At 57.1% G+C, this 20,233-nt stretch overlaps 2 protein-coding genes across 4 annotated transcripts in view; both read right to left on the bottom strand.

The window, feature by feature from the left end:
- The window catches only part of FDXR (ferredoxin reductase), a 10,861-nt gene extending 8,173 nt beyond the window's left edge, over positions 1–2,688 (bottom strand). For 2 of the 3 annotated variants that reach the window (XM_059378933.1, XM_059378934.1), the window contains exons 1-2: positions 2,517–2,686; positions 1,678–1,775 (exon numbers count right to left, since the gene is read on the bottom strand). In XM_059378933.1, coding sequence (XP_059234916.1) covers positions 1,678–1,775; positions 2,517–2,595 — 177 coding nt within the window. In that variant the 5' untranslated portion in view covers positions 2,596–2,686. Of the gene's footprint in view, positions 1–1,677; positions 1,776–2,516 lie in introns of all 3 variants that reach the window. The other variant, XM_059378935.1, reaches the window with a different exon arrangement.
- Positions 2,689–5,264: 2,576 nt separating this feature from the next.
- Positions 5,265–19,671, bottom strand: FADS6 (fatty acid desaturase 6). Its single transcript, XM_059378506.1, has 6 exons — positions 19,398–19,671; positions 18,741–18,907; positions 9,674–9,854; positions 8,987–9,174; positions 7,785–7,964; positions 5,265–7,201 (listed from the first exon to the last, which is right to left on the bottom strand). Exons 1-6 carry the CDS (start codon positions 19,558–19,560, stop codon positions 7,052–7,054), a joined length of 1,029 nt encoding a protein of 342 aa, XP_059234489.1. The 5' UTR covers positions 19,561–19,671; the 3' UTR covers positions 5,265–7,051.
- Positions 19,672–20,233: the final 562 nt, after the last annotated feature.

Genomic DNA, 20,233 nt, shown 5'->3' with positions numbered 1-20,233 from the left:
GGAAGCAGGCTCCCTGCCGAGCAGAGAGCCCGATGCAGGACTCGATCCCAGGACCCTGAGATCATGACCTGAGCCGAAGGCAGCGGCTTAACCCACTGAGCCACCCAGGCGCCCAAATAAATAAAATCTTAAAAAAAAAGAAAGAAAGAAAGAAAGAGCAGCTCTGCCATCAAACTGCCTGCACTCAGATCTTAGCGTCTTCCCTGTCCATATGGGGACCCTGGGCAATGTTACTCAGCCTCAGTGTCCTCACTGGCAAAGTCAGAGTCATGACACCTGCTTCAAAGGTTGGCATGGGGAGACGAGATGCCATACAACGCCCGGCTCAGCTAAATGCCACTGTCCCATGTGCGTTGTGCACATTTCTATCTCGGGAGCACAGCCAGTAGCGTGGAATTCGCAGTGGGCAAGGATGGGCTGTGACGGGCCCCTCTATCCATCCCCCAGCGCGTGCAAGGAAAGTGCGTGCAAGTGCGTGCCAGCGAGTGCAGGCCAGGGCCATCCCTCCCACCGGGGGCACCGAGAAGCCTGCGTGCCACTCTCCCCACTCCCCAAATTTCAGGCTCAGCTCGCAAGTGTACCTTATACAAAGCCCTCCAGGATCTCCCCAGACCCCGTGGGATTCCTGGTCTCCATCCCAGGGCCCAGGGCTGTTCTATCACAAATCTTTTTGTCCACGCATGACCTCCTACATGTGGCAGGTCCTCTCCAGAGTTCACGGCCTCCTTCAACGAAGCTCAAATGCACCTGCTCCAGGGAACCCTTTCTTGACCCACTGTGCCTAACCCAGCTCATGCTGGTCACATCTCAGGAATGAGCTCTATCACCCATGTTGCTGGGAAGCCGTGTCACTTTTCAGCAGAGTGTCCACCTCATGCTGGGCTCCCCAAGGCCCTCCCAGCTTTAACACTGGCTCCATGTCCTAGGCAAATTAGGACGATTGGTTACCCCCCCTTTTCAGTTTCTGCATATATGTGTGTACAATTAATATATTCATTCTTCCTCCTGTCTCTCCACAGATACTCCAAGTCCCCCCCAAAGCAAGGGCACTGTGTCATGTCTTAGTAAGCCTGGGTCTCCCTCTTCCCCTCTCATCCATGGTTCCCCCTCCCTCCTCCCTCCCACCCAGATCTGCCCAAGTCTCAAGGGTAACCAGCAGCCTTGGGGCCCTGCCCAGCAAGGCCAACACTGTAAGCCTTGAGGTTCCGGCCTTGGGGTGGGAGGAATGGCAGGTTGAGGACAGGCTAAAAGAACAACATAGCATGGGGAGGCCAAGGAGCAACAAGGTGGCTCCAGGGACAGGAAACCGTGAGAAGAGGGGACAGCCTCAAGACACAGGATGTTGAGGACAGAGGGGAAAGAGAGAAGAAGGGAAGATGAGGGGCAGGACAAAGTCATCTGCAGGTCTGCATAAACTCTGTGAAGGGCTTGACCAAGGTGGCAGAGCAGGCCATCTCCCACTGACCGCTGGTTCCACAGCTGAGGACCCAGAGTGGGGAGCCCCGGATGCAGGTGACGAAGCATATAGGGAGTGTCCAGTCTAGATGTGCTGGGAGCCCCTTTCCAGCACATCCAGGATCCAAGAGTCCTTTTAAAACTCGAAGGGGGTGGGGCTTGCCCTCAGGATTGGAGCAGCAGGTGAATCATGGGAGAGGGAACCAGGAAAATGTAGTTTACCTTCAGCAGGTGTTGGGTGGTATAGAAGCCAGCTGGGCCGCTGCCCACCACACAGATCTGGGGTCCCTGCTCCTGTGTAGAGAACTGCTGCCAAACGCCTGGTGGGGGAGGGAAGGGATGCAGGTGAGATCAGCACTTCCCAAACCAACAGCAGCCTCAGGCAGAAGCTGGAGCTTCCCAGGCTTCACCCTAATTTGCACCCTCCTCCTCTTTTTCCCCAAAGCTCTGGCGTTTGCAGGATCCCTTACTTCATCTGAACCCCCAAAGACTGTCTTCATCCAGAGCCCGGGATTTCACCCATGAATTTCCTATGTCCACTCAACAACCCCCATCACTCCTCAAGCTGCCCTACACAGTACTTCACTTTTCTTCCAGGGTTCCTACCCAGCCAGAATACCCGGTCCTTCCAACAGCCTCTAAACGATCCCAATTGTGGACCTCCCACGATGCCCGATTGTACCTCTTCTGCCCACTCTCTCTCCCCACAGAAAGCTGCAGTGCTCATATAGACCCCTGTCTTTCCTACAGACCCCTGTTCTACCTCAGACTTCGCTCTCGGCTCCCAGACCTCCATATAACCCCCATTCACCCGGTCTCACACCTGGGCACCTCACGGTCTCTCCTTACCTTTTTGTTGACACACATCTGACCGCACAGGCTCCCCCCTGCCCCCGTACACCACGTCAATCTCGTCCGTGGGAGTGGCCCCTCCGGTTTCGCCCCTGGCCCCCTCTCGCCCTTCTCCAGCCCTGCCCCAGCTCCGCTCCAGCCCCCACACTTGACCCTCGCCGGCCTCCCCGCGCTGCCGTTTAGCCCTACAGGTAGGTTCCTGCTCCTACTCGGAGTGCTCCCGGCGGGAGGCGGCCGGGTCCGACGCCACGCCGACCAGTGCCACCAGCGCCAGCAACGCGGAGCCATGGCTGGGAAGAGCAACCAGCCAGAGGATAGGATCCCGGAGACGCCCAGTGCTCAGTGCGGGGGTATTGGTGCCCCGCGCGCCTCCGGCCCCGCCCCCAACCGGCCCACGCCCCCAAGCCCCGCCCTCCCACGCTCTGGGAACGCACAGCGTAGAGGCCACGCCCCAATCCCCGAAAGAATCCAGCCCCAAAGGAAAAGCCCGCCCGCGGATCCACCCACTATCGCTTAGGGCCCGCCCCCAGGACGTCCAAGGTTTAGGGGCTTAAATTTCTCCCCCATCCAATCATCTGGAGGGCTAGCGTTGAACGAGAGCGAATCTCCATCGCTGTTTCAATGCCGTCTGATGGAGAGAGCCAATAAAGAAGGAGCTTACTTTACTTAGCCTCTCCCCCTCGAAGGCGCTCGTCGCTCTCTGATGACGCAACCCCGGTCTCTTTTGATAGCGTAACCACCCTGCCTGGGCCTGGTTTTTTCCCAGCCAATCACGAGTCGAGTTCCAAAGGCGCCTCCCTGCCCTTAGCGTAAAAACCAGAGAGCCCGGAAGTCGGGGGGAAAAAAGGGCTCCTTTGGGGCCTTGGCAGCACGTGGCCCGAGTGCGGGTGTGACCCCGGCCACATGCTGTCCAGTTCTGCCAGGCAGCCTTTTTTTTTTTTTTTTTCTTTTTTTCAGGCAGCATTTTCAGCCTTCAAGTTCAAGTTCCGCCTCACTCCCCTCCCCTTCACGTAGGTGAAGAAACGGGAGGAGACGCGGCTTGCCCTCGGTGCTAAGGAGCGAGCTGATCCTCCGCTCCTGTCCCAACTGGACTGGTACTAAGGGTGAGGCCGCTAAGGCACGGGTTTCGGGTGCAGAATTTCAGGGGGCCCCCCAAACCCCAGTAATTACGGTAAAAGAGATTTTAATACAAAATATATTGAGAGATCAAAATTAAAGACCACAGACTTCCCCGCTGTGCAGGCTGCCAGATGCGGAACCGGGTTCCAGGACGCTGGGATCATGACCTGAGCCGAAGGCAGACGCGTGACCGACTGAGCCACCCAGGCCTCCCTGCCTTATCATTTTTTGAAAGATTTTTATTTATTTGACAGAGAGACAGCGAGAGAGGGAACACAAGCAGGGGGAGTGGGAGAGGGAGACGCAGGCTCCCGGCTGAGCAGGGAGCCCATCGCCGGGCCCATCCCAGGACCCTGAGATCGTGACCTGAGCTGAAGGTAGACGCTTAACCGACTGAGCCACCCAGGCACCAGCCTTATCATTTTTTTTTTTTTTAAAGATGATTTATTTATTTATTTGACAGGCAGAGATCACAAGCAGGCGGAGAGGTAGTGGTGGGGGGGGGGGAGCAGACTCCCTGCTGAGCAGAGAGCCTGATGCGGGGCTCTATCCCAGGACCCTGAGATCATGACCTGAGTAGAAGGCAGAGGTTTAACCCACTGAGCCACCCAGGCGCCCCCATTTTTTAATTGTCTTTTATTGAAGTCTAACAAACAGAAAAGTGCACAAATCACAGACATATACTGACAAGGTGTAAACATATAAACCAGCATCTGGTTCAAGAAATCAAGAAATGGGACATGTGCTTCCTTGTCACTTCCCGTCTCTCCTACTGAGAAGTAAATACTCTTCTGGCTTTTACTAAGTCATTGTATTTTGTGTCTGTCCCACTAGACCAGGAGAAAGCAAACTATGGCTTGCAGGCCAAAATGCTGCCTACCACCTGTTTTCCTACTAGTGCAAGCTAATGGTTTTTCCATTCTTAAATGGAATTGTGAAGAATAATATCTTGTGGCATGTGAAAATTACTTAAACTTCAAAAGAAGTTTTATGGGCACACAGTCATGCTCACTTCTTTCCATATTTTCTGTGGCTCAATGTTCTTTAATTAGTTGTGTTTCAGTAGTTGTGACTGAGGCCATATGGTCCACAAAGCCCAAAATACTATCTGGGGGCACCTGGGTGGCTCAGTCGGTTAAGTGTCCGACTCTTGGTTTCAACTCAGGTCATGATCTCAGGGTCATGGGATCAAGCCCTGCATGGGGCTCCAAGCTGGGTGTGGAGCCTGCTTAGAATTCTCTTTCTTCCTCTCCCTCTGTCCCTCCCTCCCCCGTCTCAAAAATAATCTTTGCTGTAAGTTCTGAAAACGTTAGCTATCATCAACATCAATATTATCACCTCCCATATACCTCTGTAAATTAGACCTTAGGTCTCTGTAGAGTCCAGGGAGGGCTTCATTCTCTCCTGTCACCTCCGCCTTCCCCCTCAAGCCCCATGCATTCCCAGCCCATATCCTTAGTGCATTGTTCTCGGGCTCCTGTGGTGCTGTCAGGTCTGGTACCGGGGCTGCCCACTCCGCACTCAGGCCCAGATCAATAACAATGAGTCATCGGTATGGATTAGGTGCTTTTGATCATTAGCCAGGACTGTGCCATGGAGCTTTTCTGACATTGCATTTTTTCATGTGGAGAATTAGCAGTTTGATTAATCCCATACCCAGACCTGAGGGCCATTTCTGAGCTGCTAATGGATTTCAAAAGAGCGGTAATAACGTATAGCAAAGCAGCGGGCTGCGGAGGCTGCCAACCTTTTGCTGTTCCAAGAGGACTGCTTGGATCCAAAACTCGGCTCTATAGGTCCACCTCCCGGCAGGAAACAGATGGCACGCTCAGAAGGGCTGACTGAAAAGAGTTTAATGAAGGAACTTTGAACTGAGGCGTGGGCAGGATCAAGGGAATGGGGAAGCACCCTTGGTTACCAACGCTGACCCCAGGCCCCGAAGAAGCAGAAAGAGGGAGCAGTTTCAGAAGTAGTGAGAGCCCCTCGCTGTCGGAAAGGGCACCCGGCAGAAGCCGCGGTCTTTTGTAGAGGGAGGCAGGCTGGAGAAGAAGAGGGGGGTAGGGCATAGATCTGGGGGGACAGCGGAGCCACACCGGAGATGGGTTGGCGTCTGGGACCAGGCTTAGAGGATGGCGCGGCCTGCTGTCTCTCCCCTCTGTCCATCCCATTTGCCGCATTTAGCCGCCCCATCAGCAGCGCTGGCCTGCCCTCCACCCCGTCCAAAGGCTTCACTGGGAAACAAGGCAGTTGTGTGCTCAGAACATGACTCGCCTGGTCTCAGCCAGAGATGATTTTGCCCCCTAGGGGACAGGTCGTTGGCAATATCTGGAGACATGTTTGATTGTCACAACATGTGCTCCTGGCATCCCTGTGGGCAGAAGCTCCCTGGCTGTTCAACATCCTGGGATGTCCAGGACGGGGCCCAGGGACAAAACAATCCGGCCATGTCAGTACTACCCACGTAAGAAACCCTGCTTTGAATGAACTGCTCTGGGCTCCTGTCATAGGCCTGGCCTCCGCTGTCCCTCCCTCAGTCTCCAGCTGGGCCCATCCTTGCGTCCTGTCGTTCAGCCACTCTTTAGGGCGGCCCCCAGCCCTCACTCTAGGCTGCCCACTTCCGGCTGACTCTCAGGGGTGTCTCTAGCCCGCTGCCTCCCTCCTCTGGCTGGCATCGGTGCCGCCCTGGATCTCTGCCTCCCTCCCAGGCGGCAGGCACCTGTTCACAGCCAAGCGCTGCTCTTGACTCCAAGCCCTTGTGCCTGCGCCCTGCCTTCCTTCCTCTCCGCTCTAAGCCTGTCTGTACTCCAGGCCCTGAGCCCATCGCCCCCTCCGGCCTCGGCTACTCTCTTTGCAGTGGATACTTCTTTCAGGTCCGCCCCTTCTAAACATCATGGAACAAAGCAGACTTGTGCTCCAACTAGCCAAGGTCAAGCTCAAAGCTATTTACACTCTTATTTATGCCCTCATTGTCCCTGGAGTGCTCTCCCCACAAAACACATACACTTTGATTTCCTGACGTTGCAGGTGTTGGGAGCTGCCGAGCCTGTGGCTTGAGGAGGCTTCTCTGGCTGAGACACCCAGGAAGTCTGCCAAAAGTAACCTCCCCCTGTGGTCCCCGGGGAGAGGGCTCCTTAGCAGCCAGAGCCTCAAAGGACACAGGAAGAAGCAGTGGCCAGCCAATCATGGGCTCTCCTGGCACATGGGAGGCCCTAACTGGGGGACTAAGCCTTCTCCTCGGCTCCCCCTGCACAGGGCCCACCCGGCCCATCACCTTCCCTTAACCCTACAGAGGCTCAGACACAGCAGGAGAGGAATCCAGCTGTTTAGCCCTGAGATAAGGCCGGCTGAGGTCCACACTGACCAGAACGCCCAGCCGCTGTTCCTCCTTTCCCCCGGGTATCCCTCAAACCCCAGAAAAGCAAGCAAGGCAGGTTACCCCCAGAAATCCCAGCTGGAGCACTCCGCCTCACTGGCCCCAGTGCCTCCCCACTCCACCACCACCAGCAGCCCAGTCACCGCACTGGGGGAGGGCCCAGGCCCTCCTGGAGTGAAGGCAGGCTAGCAGAAGCAAGAGAGCTAGGGTCGGGCCAGGGAGGGGGTGCGGGGTGACTGTGCGGCCCACCCCTCACTGCAACCCCACCAGTTCGGTGATGGGAGGGGTCTGCACCATGAACTCCTCGTAGCGGTTGAGAAACAGCCTGAATCGAGCCAGGTAAGAGTCCTCGTTGTACGGCAGCTGCTTTTCACGGAGGAACCCGGACACCACAGGCTTCACCTGCCAGGAGACAGACAAGAGGAGGAGCCGCTGAGCCAGGACTGGGGGCAGCCCCCTTCTCCTGCAGGGCTCTTCCTCCTCCCAGCCCAAGCTCCTGTGACCGCAGTGTCCCACGAGGCTCTGGAGGAGCCTGGGGCAGGGGGAATTCCTGCCTCTCCCCTCCTGGGAGGCAAGGGAAAGGGGGGGCTTCTCCCCTACCTCCTCCCCACCAGGGTGCCCAACTGGATGACAGTCCTCCTTGGCAGAGGGGATAAAAGCTGTAGTTCCCTTTGCCAAGCACGGCCTGCGTGCCCAGCATTTCAGATCCATCTCATTTCACCCTGAAAGCCTGCCAACAAGCACTGCTTACTCTCATCACCCAGGCGAGGAAGCAGAGGCTCCTGGACATTCAGTTAACTTGCCCAGAGTCGCAGTGTGAGTAAGGAACCCACAAGTCTGTGATGGGAAAGGTACACCGCTGCTGGTGCACAGGGCTGGCCTTCAGGGGACCTCTGACCAGGCCAGCTGGGGGACCCGGGCTGCACTGCCCTCTGCCCTCAGATAGCCCCTTCATCACAAGTCCGCCAGCCCGACCACCACCGACCTTCAGGCACATGTTGTCAGAGAGCCAGGGGAAGAGGTGGTGCTCCACGTGGCAGCTGATGAGGGAGTGGCCGAACGCCCAGTCCAGCACCGGCAGCCGGGGCAGGTTCAGCACGCCCAGGCTCATCATGTGAATCCGCCGGGGCTTCCTGTCCCGGGAAAACATGGGCAGCCCGATGTGCTGCAACAGACATGTGGGTCACACCCTCGGCCGAGGCCAGGCAGCCCTGGGCCTCCCCGCCCTGCCCCGGACATCCTCGCCTACCACCTGGGGACCCAGTGGGTCCCTCTGTCTCCCTCACTCCCACTCTGGCGGGACCTGGGGAGGCGAGAGGAACTGGGGACTCTCCTGTCTGTGCTCTGAGCTCCATCTCACCCATCTCTAGGCCTCTGTCTGCATCTCTACAAGGAGGGGCTTGGCTTGGACACCCCTTTGGACCCCATGGTCCTGAGATGCCCGTGACTGCCCACAGCTCGTTCTCATGCCTCTATGCCTTTGTCTCATCCTGGAGAGACCGTCTCTCTCTCTTTTCACTAATCAAAATCCCGCTCAGGGTTCAAGATCAAGTTTGTGCAAACTTTGCATTCAACAAGTATGGATAAGCGCCTCCTCTAAGGGATTCGGAAGTGATCGGGAGTGCCCGCTGCAGCAGGACAGGGCGGGGGCAGGCGGCCGGGCAGAGGTGAAGTCACCACGGGCAGCGTGGCCAGTACCGGGACGGGGGCGTGAAGGACGCTCTCACCTTCACGCGTCTCGTCTTCATGTCCAGGGAGCAGAGACGCGTCCCCATGGAAATGGCCCTGGGTCTGAGCGCTGAGCCCCCAGCCTCCCATGAAGACCTCCCATCTCCGGCTCCTCCAGCCTCGCGGCCTGCACCAGGGCCTCGGTGATGGCCCACAACTCATGTCACTTGGGCCTATCACAGTAAGTGTCCGGAGGGCGGGAGATGGGGTCCTAATCACTTGTGTCTCCACAGGACCTCGTCAAGTGCCCTAGGCAGAGAAGTTTCTTAAATCTTCCATCCCCGATCCACATGTGAATGGCGAATGGCAGCCAGCGGTGAAGAGAAGCAAACTCTCTACCTGAAACCCAGACTCTGATAACCCACAGAGAGGTGGGGGCGGGAGGTGGGGGGCCGATGCCTCTCTCTCTTTCCCCAGAACCCCGAGTCTAGCCCGCGGTCCCAGTCGGGGAGGCCTCACCTGGAAGATGTTGACGTGAAGGTAGGGGTGAGCCAGCAGCGATCTGCTGACGAACATACACAGCAGGGCCGAGCTGGGGCTCCTGAAGCCAGACACGTTCCGAAGCAGCCAGTAGTGAGCGTAGAGGCCCAGGGAAATCAGGCCCAGCGTGCACACAGCGGACCTGAGCTCCACCTTCCTCAGCCGCTCTGCCAGAGGGAGCAAGAAATGGAGTGTGGGGGTGGGGGGGGAGGTGACGTTCAGATCCCACAAAGCCGGCTCCCTGCTGGCCCGTGGGTGCTAGCTAGTGGGCTGACTAGGGCGATCTGTTTGCCCTCGCAGCCCCGAAAAGTCCATTTGCCCCTCTTATGAATAAGGAAGTTAAGCAAGTTGACGAAGGCCACTGTGCTAAGAAGCGGTCAGCGCCACCCGGGGCACTGGCTGCCCTCCAGCCCCTCCTGCCACCAGATGGTATCGCTCCCATAATATTACGACCCATAGAGCGGTCACGTGACCTGCCTATGGCCATCAGCGGCAGAGCCAGACCTGGCCCTGGGTGCAAGGCGCCTTCCGCCCTGCCTGGCTATCTCAGAAAGTGTCTGGTCTTAACTCGGGGCTCCCAGCCCTTGCCCCACGAGCAGCCTCCAGGAGGGCAGGAAGGGAAGTAAGGAACCCGCTCTGGGCAGGGCGCGGCCCCGGCGTACTCACCGACTGCCACCAGCGGGGTTATGATGGGGATCAAGAGAGGAGCAAGGAACATGTACACAAAGCGGTTGAGGAAAGGCAGCCGCCATGTGCTCGAGTCCCCCAGGCCCAGCACGTTGGTGTAACCGTGGTGCATCTTGACGTGTCCGTACTTGGCATACTCTGCGCTGAAGGCCGAGCAGACCTGGAGGAGGGCTCAGAGAGGGCACCGGGGTCCGCGGCATGCACGGTCAAGCAGAGCGGACCCCGCGAGCCTCAAGAACACCCACCCGCCCTGGGATCCTGCGTTTCCAGAGCCTTCCTGCCCTACATCCCCATCTTTCCCCGAGCCAATCGGACCATCAGTGCTCGGGTGTCCACGACAGCGGAGTGGCAGCGTCCACTTGGCGTGGCGATGCTAAGTGTTTGGAGGTGGGAGGCCAGCCCCAGCTGCCACTCTGCCCCCGACTGCCCAGGCAAGCCTGCAAGCCTCGGGGGGCTATCGGCAGGATCAGGCATGACGCAGGTACAGCTCCAACTGCAGTGACGTCATGCCTGATGCTCTTGGAAACATCGTGTCGTCACAGGGCTGCTGTGCATTCGAAGCCCCCGAGCAGCAAGGGGAAGGGTGAGGAGTGGTCTGTCGGTGAGGGTGGGACCCAGGGCAAGGTGCCCCAGTGGGGGCTAAGTGTGAACGTCTCCCCAGGAGTGACTCATCTGGCACACACCCTTGCCCTTGTGGGATTCTTCCAAACTGCCCGGGAGCAGCCACTGGACAGCGGCTCCAGCTCTAGGACTCCAACAAGGGCCATCATTCTGAGGGCAAAAGAGGTACAAAGGTGTTTCTTATGCAGATATATGCAAATTAAAATGCAGATGTCAGCCTCCTCCCATATTTTATCCAGGCCGTAAGATTTGGCTGATGTCATGGAAGAGGCTGCCCAACTGTTTCCAGAAAAACATGAAGCGTTTCCTAGTCCGGATCGCAGTGAGCCTCACGCCCCGTGTCCTGCGCTTTGCAGGGGCGAACCATTCCATCTTCCAAGCCTAGCGAGTCAGCCGCCTTATGATCCACAGTTGACAGAAGCAGAAACGGACGCAGAGAGAGGCCATTGACCACCCCCGGTCCCTCAAGAAGGTGGCAGAGGGAGGAGTGGAACCCAGAATCCACCCAAGATAAGCCACAAGACCCCCGAGACGAGGCACTGACTACAAGAGAACAGAAACCCGGGCTTCTGGGTCCAGGCAGCAGAGGCAAAGCCAGAAGAAGACAAATCAGGGACAACATTGTCTCCAGGCCCCGCCTGCAGGGACTTTTCTCCCTTGGACTGAAATGGCGCCAAAATGTAGCCGGACACTCCCTCTGAAGGACACCAAGGGCCACAGCTAGTGACGTGACTGCCACGGTTTTACAAGAGACCCATCCGCCAGACCAGCTCTGCCCGGGGCCCCTAGGGAGGCGGAGGCTGGGAAGGTAAGTGTCGACCCCTCAAAGCCTCGCTGTGCAGTCCCCGGGAGCAGGAGGAAGCGCTCTGCCCTCCCACGAGGTAGCTGGCCCAGGCCTGCTGGTCTCCAGGGCACGCGCCCACGGGGGCCACATGGGGGGGTCCGAGTTACCGCCAGAGGCTTCAGCGGTGGGCTTGGGGGCTGCAGCTGGGATCTGGCAGGAAGGACATCTTCCGAGGCCAGCCTGCCTCGGTCCAAGGCCTGCAGTGTGTGTTTTGAACCTCAAGGTTCTATCCCATGTAATCAGAGGAAACAACTATTTTTATTTATTCTTTTAAAGAAATCATATTTTTAAAAATATTTTATTTACTTATTTGAGAGCGTGAGCACAAGTTGGGGGGAGAGGCAGAGGGAAAAACAGAGTCCACGCTGAGCAGGGGGACTGACACAGGGCTTGGTCCCGGGTTCCAGGACCTGGAGATCGTGACCTGAGCCAACAGCAGATACTTGACAAACCGAGCCACGCAGGTACCCCAAGAAGCAACTGTTTTGAATTGCTCCTTCCAAGCTTTTCTGCTTCAAGGGCCCATGGCACCTGCAGGCTGCGGGGGGACAAGGTTGCCTTTCCTTCTGGCACAACAGGCTCCCCCTCTGCGCGCAGAAACCGGCAGCCCACGGCATTCAGAGTAAGGTTGCCACCAACGACCCCGCACCTAAGCAGGACTGAGCGTGTTAAGAACTTGGCCCCCAGGAGACACCCAGGTGGCTCAGTCGGTTAAGCGCCCGCCTTCGGCTAGGGGACTTGATTGGGATCAGGTCCCACATCAGGCTCCCTGCTCAGTGGGGAGCCTGCTTCTCCCTCTCCCTCTGCCTGCCTCTCTGCCTCCTTGTGCCCTCTCCCTCTCTCTCTGGCAAATAAATAAATAAAATCGTAAAAAAAAAAAAAAAAAAAAAGAACTTGGCCCCCAGGGACCTGGTGGGGTCCTCTGTCAGCCACTCAGCTACATGGCCAGACCCCAGGATGGAGGTGGGGGCTGGGCGGACAAGTAAGCTACATGGGACTCAACTCGCACTTCCAGAGTCTGTGTGTGGTGGGCCTTTTTATGTGAATAAGAACAGATTTGGGGCTCTTTCCATAACACTGAAATTCTTACTCCCATCTGGATGTTCATTCCCTGAAGGAAAGGAGGGGGCGGATCTGGGCTGGGAGAGAGGACGTCAGGCAGACCGCAGCGTGGCCCCCGTGCCCGGACACCGGACACCGGACACCGAAGGGCACAGGAGAGGCTCAGTGCTGCCTGGGGAACTGCAAAACAGACTGGCCTGCTCTCCAGGGTTAGGCAGAGGTCTTGCCCGAGAGGATTCCATACGGACACCCGGGGAAGGTTCCAGAAGCCACAAGTCTGGTGCTGCTTCTTTCTTTCTTTCTTCCTTTTTCTTTTCTTTTTTTTTTTTTTTAAAGTGATCTCTCAGGGCACCTGGGTGGCTCAGTGGGTTAAGCCTCTGCCTTTGGCTCCGGTCATGGTCTCAGAGTCCTGGGATCAAGACCGGAATCGGGCTCTCTGCTCAGCAGGGAGCCTGCTTCCCCTCCTTCTCTCTCTGCCTGCCTCTCTGCTGGCTTGTGATCTCTCTCTCTCTGTCAAATAAATAAATAAAATCTTTTAAAAAAATAAATAAAGTAATCTCTCTACCCAACCTGAGATCAAGAGGCACACACTCCACCGACGGGACCAGCCAGGGGCCTCAAGGCTGGTGTTGCTTCTTGAGGTGGCCGTACTCTGTGCCCCTCAGGAAGACTTACGGGCCCCAAGCTCTTAGCAGCACTCAGGTGAGGCAAGTGGCCAGAGTGTGCGTGGGGCAAGGGCCATTGTAAATCCTCTTGCTAAACATCAGGGACTCCAAGTCTCTCATCAGTGACTTCCTTCATTTACTGGTCTGTGCACTGAAGCCTCCTCAGACCTCTGCCGGTGCCCAGAGATAATGAATAGCTAAGGTAGCAGTTCGAGAAAACCTATTTTCTGGATAGGTAATATGCTTACATAATTCGGAATTCAAAAAGCCCACAGGGACAGGTCTCCCTCCTACCTCACCCCCAGCTCCCCATTTGCCTCCCGGAACCCAAGGGAAGCCCGTGATCTCTTATGTGTCCTTGAATATTTTAATTAATTTTTTTTAAACAGACAATACTCTGCAGGATTAAAATGCATCCTGATAAAATTATGGTGCAGTCAAAGTTGGGTTATAAATAGGTCTGGTTTGGAAGGGAGGGGCAGGACAAGACAGGGGATGGGCTGCCGGCTGCTGGAAAGGGAACAGGACAGGCGGGGCATGACGGACAGGATCTGGGAAGGGGGAGGGGCGGGAGGAGCAGGAGGGATCAAGGACTATGACCAGGGCGGGGGGGGGGGGGGGGGGGCAGACAGCTAGGGTGTGGCGGCTGGTGGCATCACTCCAGAGAGGGACACAGGGACAAGGGGGCAACAAGCATGGACCAGATGGGAAAGAAAGGCACCTGGCTGTCCCTGGGCCAGCTGCTCTCAGGGAGGACAGGCCCCAGGACCTCTGGCACCTCTCTCACTGCTTCCCAGGAGCTGAGGAGCCCTTTCATGTTGGCTTCAGTGGAGGAGGGCCTCTGGGGCTCCCCGCGGCTCGGCAATAGAGTGTCAGGTCATGTACAGGACACTCAGATAAATTCAAATTTCAGAGAAACAACCAGTTCTTTTCTTGTAGAGGCACATCCCAAATGCACCCCTGACCTCTACGCATGAGGTGCCCGGCACACACACACACACACACACACACACACACCAGTCACAACAGCAAAGATGTCGTGTCCCTGTCACGCTCTCTCTGTGCTCACAGGCTCCCACCACCTGCTCCCGGTCATGTCCCACCTGCCCCGTCCCGGGCTGCACCGCGAACCACGAGCTGAGCAGCCTTGGCCAAGCGGCTGATCCTCCCAGACCCGTGTTTCCGCATCTACGAAGTGGAGGTAATAACAGCTTCCACCGTACAGGGAGGCGTGCCCACTGCATGCAGTAATCCGTGTGAAGTTCCCAGGAGGCGCCCAGTAGGTGTCCGCTGATAGAATCAGGATTTTTATTACTTCCGTGTCATTCATGTGTATCTGTTTCCCCACCTGACTCAGAGCCCCTGGGGAATGAGAAGCAGGTCTGGGTCACCGTTGTGTCCCCAGCACCCAGTGGAGGGCTTGGCAGGGAGGAGAAGCTCAGTGACGTGGGGAGCACTGATCGGCCACTGGCACTCAGCCTGGACAGACGCTGTCCCAGCCCGAAGTCCCTCCTCAAACCGGCATCCTCACAGCTGGGCAGCCGCTGCCGGGCCTTCCTCTCCCTGAGCCCTTCCCTCAAGGCTGCGGTCCTCCCCCTCGGGCTGCCATCCACACTCGCCTGGACCTGCTCCAGGGTCCTCTGCCTCTGAGGGGCCATATGGGAGCCCACCGCGGTCCCCACCACCAGGAGCCAGGCTTTACAGACCCACAAGAGTTGGAATTGCCATGAGAACCCCCTTCTTAGAGACCTCGGGCTCATCCTTGAGGAAGCCACACCAAAGCTGGGGTCAATGGGGTGGGGGGCTTCTTGAAACTCCATTTGGCAGATCTACACATGATAAAATGGCGGAGACAGACAGACACACACACATACACACACACACGGTACGAATGTCAATTTCCTGTTTGGCTATTGAAAGACACTTACACTAGTGTCACTTATATAAATATAAATGTTATATAAAAAGGGGTGCCTGGGTGGCTCAGTGGGTTAAGCATCCAACTCTTGATTTGGGCTCAGGTCACAATGTGACGGTCATGGGATCGAGTCCCCAGTCGGGCTCCATGCTCAGCGTGGAATCTGCTTGTTCCTCTCCCTCTGCTCCACACCCCACTTGCTTGACCTCGCTCTAAAATAAACAACAAAAAAAGAAATACATAAAATCTTTAAAAAAAAAAAGTGGGGGGCACCTGGGTGGCTCAGTCGTTAAGCGGCCGGCTCAGGTTACGATTCCAGAGTCCTGGGATCGAGCCCCACATCAGTCTCCCTGTTCAGCAGCAGGAAGCCTGCTTCTCCTTCTTCTGCTTGTGCTCTCTCTCTCACTGCCTCCCTCTGCCAACTAAATAAAGAAAATCCTTAAATAAATAAATAGATAGATAATTTTTTTTTTAAAAAAAGATTATAAATGTAGCTAATGGGGGATGCTGGATGAAGGGTGCCCTGGACCTCTCTGTCCTATTCTTGCAAAGTCCTATGAATCTATAATTATTTAGAAAGTAAAGTTTGTGGGGTTTTTTTTCACAAAAGTATATTTTGTACTACAGATCTAGTTTTGCCCTCCACATAAATTTTTTAATTAAAAAAAATTAAAAATTCATAGCCGGGCATACTCAGACGAACACCCCTCAGGGTTCAGGTGCAGACAGAGGAAAGGTTAGGGAGCCCAGAAGAAAATGGCCACACTGAACTTGAGAACATTCAAGAATCAGGACCAGGCTGGGGTTTCTGAGCTCTGTTTCCACCACTACACGGGACCCCAATGAAGTCCCCTGTGTGATACCCCCTCCCCCAGGGCAGAACTGGGCTCCCTGGGCTTCCCCTGGACGCTGTGACTCCAGCCCTGCAGCACAAAGGCGACTTTAGAAGGAGGGTTTGAGGTTGAGACACACTAAAGAATTTAGTGACTGGCTTGACCTGTTCCTCCCCACTCAGGAAGCATCTTGATTGCGAGTGAAATACAGGGAAGTTCTTAAAACCTCTGATTTGGGGGCGTCAATCCTTCCCAAGCTGCGGGATTTAAACCAAGGATGGCCCTGCCCGCCTTCACCCTGCCCCCGCCTTCCTGGGAAACTTAGAACAAAGAGGGGCAGGTGCTTCTGCAGGGTAGGCCATGGCCATCAGTGGACAGGGGAGAGGTTCAGAGGCTCACTAGCAAGAGAAATAGAACTTTCTCCTGCAGACCAGAAGTGGGTCTTCGGAGGGAAGTTCACTCCAGTGTGGGCAGCTGTGTATGACCGAGGTTACCTCAACGAAACAGCAACTAGAATGTCACCGCCCTGTCCATCCTGCCTGCCCCTCCCCCCAGATCCAAGCGGTCAGAAAGGGCCTGGCCCTTGTCCCACCCCTGGCTCAAGCCAGCAGACCCTTCGAGAAACCTGCTCAAAGCTGGGTGCCCAGGGACACCAGTAACACTCGCTGACTCCTGGGGCTCCAGACTAGAGAACTAGATCATTCTGTAGTGATGATGGCTCCTGAGGGTCAAGGTTTGGGCAGAGTGCCGGCAGCCAATGAGAGAAAGACCAAAGTGTGAAGATAACCGCGGCAGAAGTGGGGAGTCAGGGGGAGGGTCCCGGAGAGCGAGAACTTGACCTTTGTGCCATGCAGAGAACAGGGGGTGGGCCAGAGCCTCAGCAAACAGTGCCCTCAGCGCGCACACACACACACACACATACAGGCCCACATACTCACACACTCACACACTTGGTCTGTCCAGCTTTGCATAATGCATGAAGCTTTCTGTTCAACACAAACAGCACTAATGCACAGGAACAACAAAACTGCTAACCCTCTCCTTGCAGCGGACCTCACGCTCCCTCCATTAAAAAAAGAGCAACCCCAACATTTGGTGAGAATCCAAGAGTCAGGCCCAGGCCCTAAATCCAGATCTCCGTGGTCCCATTTAAGCCTCGCACGGGCTCCGCCAGCCAGGGATATCATGATTCCTGTTTATCAGATGAGGAAGCCAACCGTGAATTAAGTAACTTGCCCCCGGTCAGGTGGCCGGTAGGGCTGCACATGTGGCTTCCCCTGCAGCCGTGCCCTAAAGCCAGCCCCTGCCTGGCTGCCAAGCCCAGCACCCTGCCTGAGAACCCCATTTGCCCCACTAATGCCAGCGGTAGGGGGAGTCCCGCGCCCCACAATGGAAAGTAGACCCTCCCCAGGGACGTAGCCCGAACCACACAGTGTGGGGCAGAACAACACATTCTGCTTCAGTCTCCACAGGAGGTAAGAACCAAGCCTCCCCCACCACAAAAGACTCCTAGGCCTCTAGATGGTGACCCTTCATCATCCGGCTTTCCCTTGCCCCCACTTCCCCTGCAGAGTCATCATCAACCAATACTGATGAAATGCCCACTGAGAGCTCAGCTCCATGCCAAGAGCTGAACCTACAAAGAGGTAAAGATGAGGTCACCGCCCTGGGGCTCGTAGGGACAAGAGAGCCTACAGCCACCAAGCTGCTTGGGTCAGACACTGACTACACACCAGCTCTTCTGCTGGGGAGCCTGGGCAGTGGGGGGGGGGGGGGGAGGCACTCTCCTCCAACAAGCCCGGGCCTCCAGGGCATTCAGCTGCGCTGGGAACTTGGAGGACACAGTCATCTCTCTGTACCGCCAAATCCCCTGTCGTAACTTAGTCCAAAATCCACAACACCTACTCACCATCGCTGCCGCCAGGGCTCCTGGCACACAGGACAGCTTTGAAAGGGCCACAGAGAGCTCATTCTACCCATTGTGTCCCCAGCTTCTCCCCTGCCCCTGACTACAAGCTACGGGACATCTGACCCCAGCTCCAGACCTCAGAGACTAGGGAGCATCAGTGCCCAGGGGTTCCCTGGGAAGGGAAACCACTTGAAATAGACCCTGAAGACAGGGAACCTGTTGGGCTTCTCTTGTTGTTGGCAGCTAGAAATGTGTGCCTGTGGAAGAGGAGGGGAGGGGAGAAAGGGGGAATGGAGAAGCCTAGGTAGGAAATGTGTAGCTTTATGAAATGTCATCTGTGGGTCTGCACGTGCACGTAGAGGCCTTAATAAAGTTATATAAAGTCTGGGGAGCCTGGGTGTCTCCGTCTATTAAGCGTTTGCTTTCAGCTCAGGTCATGATCTCACCCGGGGTCTTGGGATCAAGCCCTACATCGGGTTCCCTGCTCTGCAGGGAGTCTGCTTCTCCCTCTGCCTCTGCTGCTCACCCTGCTTGTGCTCGCTCTTTCTCTATCTCTCTGACAAACAAATAAATCAAATCTTTTTAAAAATTGTGTCAAGTTACTCTTTGAGTTCGTTGGTCACAGTAAGCCACGGCAGGAAAGGACTGCTTCTGGTGCCCGCTCTCATGTTTGCTCCTAAGGGACCTGGGCGGCCAGGTGAGGATGTACCTGGGAGGGGCGGGGAGGAGGCAAGTTGCACAAAGGAACCAGAAAGTCCTGACTCGAGTCCAGAGAAAAGGACAGCCTGGCCAGAAGCCTCTGGCTATGTCCGGAGGGGAAAAAGGTGAAGCAGAAAGTGGAGGGTACAGCTCAGGGGAAGCAAAGGTCAGGAGAACAGGAGGCTCCTCAGGCTGGCTCTGCATTGCCAGGCGTCAGAGGGGTGCACGGTCCAGAGCTGGGACACCGTCAGGCCCCTGTTACCCCTCCCTCTCTGTCAGGGGTTCACAATTTACTCCCTGACTGTGGAACCAGGAAACCTCAAAGGTTGTAGCCGGGTCCACTGGGTCCTGTGCCACAGAGAGGCAAGGAGATGCCCCCTGGAGAAACAGGGGTGCTCAGGCCAGGTCCCCTGCCGTAGGGGGACGTGCACCCGTTCCTCATGCAGCTCTCTGCCCCCAAGCGTGGACGCCCTCTGCCCTCTTAGCTAGGCTCACCTCCACAAAGAACAGCTCCCAGATCTTGCTCCAGCCTTTGGACTCTGTGAGCGCCCCGTGCGTGGCCAGGTGGCTGCCCTTGACTGTGAGTGTGTAGTGGCTCATCCCCAGGATGGTAATGCCCAGCCCCAGGGCCAGGACATTCTCAGACCGCAGGCATAAGAACCCTGTAGGGAAGATGGAGAATGAGGATGGGGGCATGGGGGTAGGCAGGGTTTTCCTTCAGCTCTTGGAGATCTGGGACCAAATATCCTGGCCCCCACCCCTACAACCCAGGCCAAAGTGGGCCAGGGGCTTGGGGGCTGCCAGAGGCAGAGTGAGCCAGGTCCCAACCAGGAAAGTTCCAGGGGAAACCCCATCCCTGGTGTCCCCATGGAACATCCTCCCCTCCCCCAGTCCCTCTCATCCCTCCCAACTCCTCCTCCCCCCAAACCCAACCGCCCTTCAGGCCCTCCGGCCTCTTCCCTTCTCCAGTGCCCCCTTCCTCTGGGGACCAGGGCAGGACACTGCCACCAGATTTTCAGATTTGGGGTGAACCCCTCCGTCCTGGGGTCCCCGGCACGCACCATCTCCTCCATGCCCCAATCCCCAGCCTCTCCACCACCCCGCTCCGCGGCCGCAGCCCGGCCCGCTGTCACCCTGTCCCGTGTTCCTCACCGGCCGGCAAGGCGAGAAGGCTGAGCGCGAGGATGGCGCAGTCCACGCCGTGGCGCTCCCACCACGAGCTCGCCCTCTCCACGTCCCGGACCAGCGCCTCCAGCTCACCCAGCAGCGCCTCGCCCCCGCCGTTCCCCAGGGGGGCGTCCCGAGCCGCCTCCATAGGCTCCGAGCGGCCGGCGGCCACCAGAGCGACCCAGGAGGACTCGGGGACCGTCTGCGGCGCCCCGCGAAGCGCACGGCGCGAGCAAGGGCGGGCCGGGGCGGAGTCACGCGCCAGCCGGGGACACCCGCCCTCGGTGTCACGGTGCGTGCTGGGCACCCGAGCGCCTCCTGCGGCGCGCGGCGGCCACCCGGCCCGACCCAGGGTCGCCTTCCCCGCTGGAGAGACCAGAAACGCCGCAGGAGGAGCGGGCGGATGCGCGCTGGCGAGGAGCGAGAAGCAGCCGGGGCTGGAGGCAACGCGGCGACCCCCGCGGAGGAGGCTGGCGCGGAGACCCCCATGGAAAGCCCCCCCCCCCCCCCCCAGGGCCTTCTCTGACCGCCTGACTTCAGACACCTTCCTCGCTTCTCCGGTCCCCGTACCTGCACCCTCTCGAGTCCGCTGTAGCATTTTTATCCCCCAGCCGTGTATTTTCTTAGCAGCGCTTAGCGGATTCCCACATATGATCCGGGCCTGTCCCCACTAGCTGGCTGCTGTCTGCCGACCCTTACTTTTGCCGCTCTCGCTCGGGCTGGGTCTTTAGTAACTAAAGCGGTTCTTGGCACAGAAACGTTCTTGAATTTGTGGGGCAGAAAGTTCGAGGACTCACTCTTTCCAAACAGATGGGGTGTGG

The sequence above is a fragment of the Mustela nigripes genome, chromosome 16, assembly GCF_022355385.1.
Source record: "Mustela nigripes isolate SB6536 chromosome 16, MUSNIG.SB6536, whole genome shotgun sequence".
Taxonomy (NCBI): domain Eukaryota; kingdom Metazoa; phylum Chordata; class Mammalia; order Carnivora; family Mustelidae; genus Mustela; species Mustela nigripes.
Note: the sequence above shows the minus strand (reverse complement) of the source record. Positions and strands in the feature narration are given on the sequence as shown.